Below are 7,500 nucleotides of genomic sequence, written 5' to 3'. Positions count from 1 at the left end.
CATTAATCAGAAAATAAATAAATAAATAAATAAAAACCAGAACATGTTCAGTGAGGGGGGAAAAAAATACCATTCGCCAAAGAGAGACTGTTGATAAAACAGCGATTGTAAGGGACAGTGCACAGACATCTTGTTTGGACATGGCAGGCCAGGCAGACAGAGCAAATCGGTCAGACAAGATAATAACACGACAAAAAAAAAGCAATGACTGGAGTTGTGGTGTTCTCGTGCTGCGAATGTGCATGTGTAACAGCCTTCATTACAATAAAGTTCTGCTCTGCCAGCATCCAACAACTTTCCGGTCCTGGTATTAGTCACAAAACAAAAATGTTTACCTTGAACTTCACTTTTGCTGGTGCGAGCACTTTTTTCTTGGCTCTGAAAAAGAAAATTTTTTTTAAAAAAAAAAATGAAAGTCGATAATATTTTCATCACGACACTGCCTGCCTCCACAAAATACCTCTTCTTTGGGTCAGAAAACAAGTAAAACTACTGTGAGAGAACAAAGTGCAGATACACTGAAATGGGAAGCATTTCCAAAACAACAAAATGTACAAAGATAAATAAAATATGTTACTCACGTGGCTGAAGTGATATGCCCATGGACTGATCGACTTTCCTTGAACAGCATTCTTGAACAGATAATAAAAACAAGAATAAACATTTGATAAAACAAGTTGAACAATCAAAAGGACGCACAACAAGGGACGGCGAGCAGTTAACTAGCGAACCTTGCCTGCATCCAACCCTTCGGCCAAAGCGACTTGACCTCCGCCTCGAGGAAAGCTTTCAGATAATCTTCAGCCGACTGCAATTTGTTCCTCTCCAGTTCGTAACAAGCAATCTTCGTTTTCACAACATCGCATAACAAGTCTCTGGAACATAAAGTGGGCATCGGATGAATGGAAAGCAAACCACCTTGTGCCACAAACGGCACATAATTTAACCGACGACGCATCTGGCTCAGAGTCGAACCTTAATTCATCGTTCCAACGAAACTTTTTCCTTGGACCAAATATTCTTCTTCCTGGTTTTTCTTCATCTTCATCATCCTCAGAGATTATTTTTTCTTCCCTTTCCTTCCCTCTCTCCTCATTTAAGAGCCTAAAAAATAAAAACAAAGCAGATTTACATGCTCAAAATGCGAGCAATCCGAACACATGTATTTGGTTGAAGTTGATAGTTATGATACTTTGAAGAAAACTACAACAAAACAAAGTGAGCTCAATACACGGCTTCAAGATAACCTTGTGGATACTCAAACTTTAAAAATAAACACCTTGAGAAGGTTCCGTGTCCTCCGGGATGGAGAAAAAATATTACCAACAGCACTCAAAGTTTACAAACCTTGCATGCAGTTAAAAAGCCTCAAACGTCTCGGTTATTATGCAAAGCAGTGATAGGCTAATGAGGCTACGGTTAGGTGAAGGAGGAGAACCTGACCAAAAACCTGCTGCAGAGGGCCAGCACCCCACCCAGCTCAATTCCTGCTACGCAAACCACACAGAACAAAACTACCATCTCCACTCAGCCAAAAGGACTTGGCGGTCCCAGCACGGGAAGAATGACGAGTACCAATCAAAGCTGAAAAGGAAGTCGGTAGTTTGAACAACTGTTGAGTAATCTCAGCAAAGCACTGAACGACGTTTGCTAACTGCAATGTTTGATCCTTGGGTCATCCTTCTAAAGGCGAGCAAGTATGTAAAATCTTTAGCGATTACCACTTTGATGTTATTGGCCACTTTGAGGTGAGATGGGTAGGTAGAGAGAAATTCTATCAGAAAACACCCTTCTCTACTCAGGCAGAGATGATGGTGCTCACAGTGGAGGAATTCATGCTTCGGATGAATCCCAATGTAGCTTCACATTTGTTGGGTGGAATCCAGTGAATGATGGGATTATCTCCAACCCATTTAAAACCATCAATTCCAAGGTTACCATGAAACAATGCTATGCACCGACGCATGAATATACAGAAGATGACAAAGAGGGAGGGATTTTATAGTGCACTCTGGGACACAGTCAACGAGACACCAAAACACCATGTGGTCATGGTAATGGGCGGCACAAACACCAAAGTTGGGACACAAACGGCTGGTCAAAGGTCCTTGGAAGTCATAGAAGAGGAGAGGGGAATAAAAACAGAGCATTTTCTACAGTTCTGGAGCACAAATGATCTTGTCATTCTTGGTGCACTATTTCATTAGAAGGGTATGCACAAGTTAATTTGGCAGTCCATGAATGGGAAAACAGTCATCATGTCTACAGAAGCAAAGGTAGTCCTGTAGATTTTCCGGTCTGCACGATGGATGGTACTTGGTTAATTTTATGGTTGGTGCAGGATGTAGTGCTCATGATTGGGTGACAGTCAGTGCAAGTGGAAACGCTCATCCCACCAAACCTTGTCTTGACCCTGCTTGAAAGCTTCAGACTGAGCATCCACAACATTCCAGGGAAGACTATTCCAGCCTTTGACTACTCTCTGACTAAATAAATTTTTCCTCATGTCGAACTTGCACCTCAGCACAAAGAGTTTTAGGGAGTGGCCCCGAGTTGAAGGGTATTGAGCGGGAGTTAAGAAATGTTGTGTCTCATCCAGTAGATTCCATGGAGAACCTTAAACGTTTGCATCACATCACCACGGCGGTGGCGGTAGAAAGGCGAAAACATATTCAAACGCCGGAGTCTCTCTGCATAGGAAAGTTCACGGAGAGTGGGAATCATTCTTGTAGCTCGTCTCTGGACCTTCTCAACTGCATTCATGTCCATCAGGAATCAAGGGTGCCAAGCAATGTTGCCGTGCTCCAACAGTGGTCGTACCAGTCCCTTGAACATCATAGGGAGAGTTTCTTCATCCAGACTCACAAAGGATAATTTGATTAGCCCAAGTGTCTGGTTGACCTTGTCAACCTGAAGTGCCACATGCTTATATTATGGAAGTTTAATTCCTTATCCATGATAATTCCAAGGTCGATCTCCTCAATCACTTCCCGTAACTCTGCATTCCCCATATGGTACGACTTCCTGATGTTGCCTCGATCCAGGTGCAGAGTCTTGAATTTGTTCAGATGGAAAGGAAGCAACCATAGCTGTGACCATTCCATGACACTATCTAGGTCCTTCTGGATAACTGAAGTCGCTGCTTGGTCGAAAGCTTGGTGGGAGAAAAGTTGCTCGCAAACTGGTGAATATGTGAAACAATACATGGACGGAAAAAACATTCCCCACAGGAATGGAAACTACACATAATAGCTCTCCCAAAGAGAGGACATCTCACAGATTGCAATAATTGGCCTGGCATCACATTGCCTTCATTTCCAGACAAAGTATTCTGTATTGTCATTTTAATCCATAATTACTCTGGGGAGGACAGGAAGTTAAGGAAGGAAGGAAGGAACAAGCAGGTTTTCGTCTTGGTATATCCTGCTCGGAGCAAATGTTCAGTCTGAGACACATAATAGAATGATGCCTTGCTTTACCAAGGATCTCATTGACTTTACCAAGGCCTTCAATAGCATTCACAAACCATCACCGAAATATTTTAGAGGTCTACGGCATTCCACAAAAGTTGTCCAGCATCATCAAAGATTTGTCTGATCAAAGTGTAGCAAGAGGTCTAATCATGGAGACACTGAGTAGTTCAAGGTCATCACAGGCATGTGACATGGTTATACAAGGACATACACAAGGAAATGAGATACAGGTGGAGGCCATTCAGCCCATCATGCCTGCGCCACATCAACAGCATACCAATTTATCAACACGAGATCAAAACAATTAAAAGGAATGTTTTTGTGTGTATGTTTTTGTAGTTTTTTTCTACAATTTCTTTTGTACGAAGATGGTTCTCGTGTATCAAACTAAATAAATAAATTTTATAAACCACGCAACAAATGTTGATGACACCCCACAAAGATGCACACAATTACCCATTAATTAATGCTCAAGAGGCCAAAAGGTTCTGCCAACATCCTGATACTCTTCTTTCTTCAATACCTCCAGATACCTGTCCAATTCAAATTTAAACTTATCTGCCATTTTTGCTGCCTCTACCTTTCCAAGGAGACCATTCCATGCATTAACCACTCTCTGGGAAAAAGACCTTTTCCTTAAGGCCCAGTCACACCTTGACGTTTTAGCCAGCAATGGCAACGTATCAAAATGTATGTTTTGGACATATTCACACTTAAAATATTCGGACATATTCACCTTAAAGATTCGGACATATTCATAACATATTAGTAACAGACACAGAACGTTTCGTTGTCTTATCGATAACTTATACCAACGAATACTTAGCCTGTTGTCGGCATTCACAACCTACGCCAACGATAGTCTAACTTAGGCATAGCGCGCTGCACGTATCGCCGACGATGACGTGGCGTAGCCTATTAAAAGGCTGCCGCACAACAATGCAAATCAGAACCGCCAGAGAAATGGAACTGTCAACATCGCAGTCACACCTCAGCGATCTTGCTAACGTATGCCGACCACTGAAAAATGCGTCTAAAACGCTGGTGCACGTCGAATACGGTATGGGTAAGTTTGGTATAAGTGAATAGAACGCTAAAGTACGCTATCATACGTCGGAGTAAGTGGAGTACATCTTGTAATTTTAAACGTGTTATAAATTTTACGACATACTTGCCGTATGCCTCACACGTTCCACATGTGATGGGAATAAGTTGTACGCACGATATGCGAACGTTGGCACACGTCGACAAAAGTTACTTGTAAGCTACTCATCAGTCGAAACACATCGAGCTAATATCTAGCGTACCCGAAAGTTATTTCTAACTTTTGAGTAACGTGGTTTGAACCAATTCCTTACGTATTTCCAACGCACATTGACGTATGTAGACAAATTTGATTGACGTCTTCCGGACGACCAAAGAACTAAATGAACGCATCTCTAACATACAACGAGCATATAATGGCGTATTGGCAGCGTTTAGGGGAATTGGAATATAAAAAATGGGCTTCACACAGGAGGAACCCGTCAGTGTTCCAGACTCCATGGTTTTTTTTTTCTTCGGCATGACGGTGATGTTGACACTTCGATTTTGAGTGCGGTTATGATTTAAATCGTTGAGCAGCAGCCTATTAATTATATTATATTATAACCGCACGAGAAATCGAAGTGTCAACATCACCGTCATACCGAAGAAAAAAAAAACAAAAAAAACCAGGGAGTCTGGAACACTGACACTAAACATTACCTCGACATGTTTTGACTTATGAGTAACTTACAAGTAACGTGTGTCGACGTGTGTCAACGATCACATAACGTGCCGACAACACGTTACTCATAGGTTAGAAATAAGTTTCGGGTATGCTAAACATTACCTCGACGTGTTTCGACTTATGAGTAACTTGCAAGTAACGTGTGTCGACGTGTGTCAACGATCGCATAACGTACCTAAAACGTATGGCCAGCGTAACGGAACTTGTGAGTCATACGCTGGCATAAGTCGTAAAATTTCAAGCGTGCTAAAATTTGAGGACAACCGCAAAGTACAACGATGAAAGCCAACGTACTACGACGTATGACAGTGTTTTTCAGCATGCACTCAATGTTTCCAAAACTTACCCATAACGTATTGGACGTGCGCCAGCGTTTTAGACAAATTTTTCAAAAATCGGCATAAGCTGGCTAAAACATCAAGGTGTGACTGGGCCTTTACAACCATCTTAACTCTCCTCTTCTTTACTCTCAGGCCATGGCTCCTGGTCCTATCACTGTCAAATGTGTTGAATAATTCTTCTGCACTTTTGTTGATGCCCTTCATTATCTTAAACACCTCAATCATATTTCCTCGTAGCCACCTTCTTTCTAGTGAATAAAGCCCTGTCTCTTTCAGCCACTGCTCATAGCCGAGTATAGCAAGGCCCGGAATCAACCTCGTAGCCCCGCGCTGAACCTTCTCTGTGGCATATATGTCCTTCCTGAGTTGTGATGACCAGAACTGCACACAATATTCTAGATGGGGCCCTCACTAAATTTGTGTACAATGTTACAACCACTTATTTTGAGTTACAATTGATCCCCCCTCCAAATAAAACCTAAAACCCCATTTGCTTTACCTATAGCTACCTGGTACTGTTTTACTGCTTCTCTCCCACATCTATTACCACCCACAGATCTTTCTCCTGTGTAACATGCTCCAAAATTGTCCCTTGCGACAAGTAATCTCTATTTTCACAAGCAAATACAACCCGTCGATTCGCTAATGGGAATATTAAATGAAGGGAGAGATATATGTATATATAGAGATAGATATATATATATATATATATAGAGATAGATATATATAGAGATAGATATATATATATATATATAGAGATAGATATATATATATATATATAGAGATAGATATATATATATATATAGAGATAGATATATATATATATATAGAGATAGATATATATATATATATAGAGATAGATATATATATATATATATATAGAGATATATATATATATATATATATATATATATATATATAGAGATAGATATATATATATATATATAGAGATAGATATATATATATATATATAGAGATAGATATATATATATATATATATATATATATATATATATATATATATATATATATATATATATATATATATATATATATATATATATATATATATATATATATATATATATATATATATATATATATATATATATATATATATATATATATATATATATATATATATATATATATATATATATATATATATATATATATATATATATATATATATATATATATAGATATATAGATATAGAGATATAGAGATATAGAGATATAGAGATATAGAGATATAGAGATATAGAGATATAGAGATATAGAGATATAGAGATATAGAGATATAGAGATATAGAGATATAGAGATATAGAGATATAGAGATATAGAGATATAGAGATATAGAGATATAGAGATATAGAGATATAGAGATATAGAGATATAGAGATATAGAGATATAGAGATATAGAGATATAGAGATATAGAGATATAGAGATATAGAGATATAGAGATATAGAGATATAGAGATATAGAGATATAGAGATATAGAGATATAGAGATATAGAGATATAGAGATATAGAGATATAGAGATATAGAGATATAGAGATATAGAGATATAGAGATATAGAGATATAGAGATATAGAGATATAGAGATATAGAGATATAGAGATATAGAGATATAGAGATATAGAGATATAGAGATATAGAGATATAGAGATATAGAGATATAGAGATATAGAGATATAGAGATATAGAGATATAGAGATATAGAGATATAGAGATATAGAGATATAGAGATATAGAGATATAGAGATATAGAGATATAGAGATATAGAGATATAGAGATATAGAGATATAGAGATATAGAGAGATAGAGAGATAGAGAGATAGAGAGATAGAGAGATAGAGATAGAGAGATAGAGAGATAGAGAGATAGAGATAGAGATAGAGATAGAGA

The 7,500-nt window shown here is 38.0% G+C and overlaps 1 protein-coding gene across 9 annotated transcripts in view; it reads right to left on the bottom strand.

Annotated features, from left to right (window-relative positions):
* The window catches only part of LOC147010272 (uncharacterized), a 223,358-nt gene that overhangs the window by 72,268 nt on the left and 143,590 nt on the right, over positions 1-7,500 (bottom strand). For all 9 annotated transcript variants that reach the window (XR_015052753.1, XM_085861342.1, XM_085861338.1 and 6 more), the window contains 4 exons: positions 976-1,104; positions 732-875; positions 582-632; positions 336-378 (listed from right to left, as the gene is read on the bottom strand). Coding sequence is in view for 8 of the 9 variants with exons in the window: in XM_085861342.1 (XP_085717468.1) it covers positions 336-378; positions 582-632; positions 732-875; positions 976-1,104 (367 nt within the window). In the remaining variant the exon portion in view is untranslated. The remainder of the gene's footprint in view (positions 1-335; positions 379-581; positions 633-731; positions 876-975; positions 1,105-7,500) is intronic.

This window comes from Eptatretus burgeri, chromosome 17, assembly GCF_056783735.1.
Source record: "Eptatretus burgeri isolate ZD-2024b chromosome 17, Ebu_testis_v1, whole genome shotgun sequence".
NCBI classification, from domain to species: Eukaryota; Metazoa; Chordata; class Myxini; order Myxiniformes; family Myxinidae; genus Eptatretus; species Eptatretus burgeri.
This window is presented reverse-complemented; position numbering and strand designations above follow the sequence as displayed.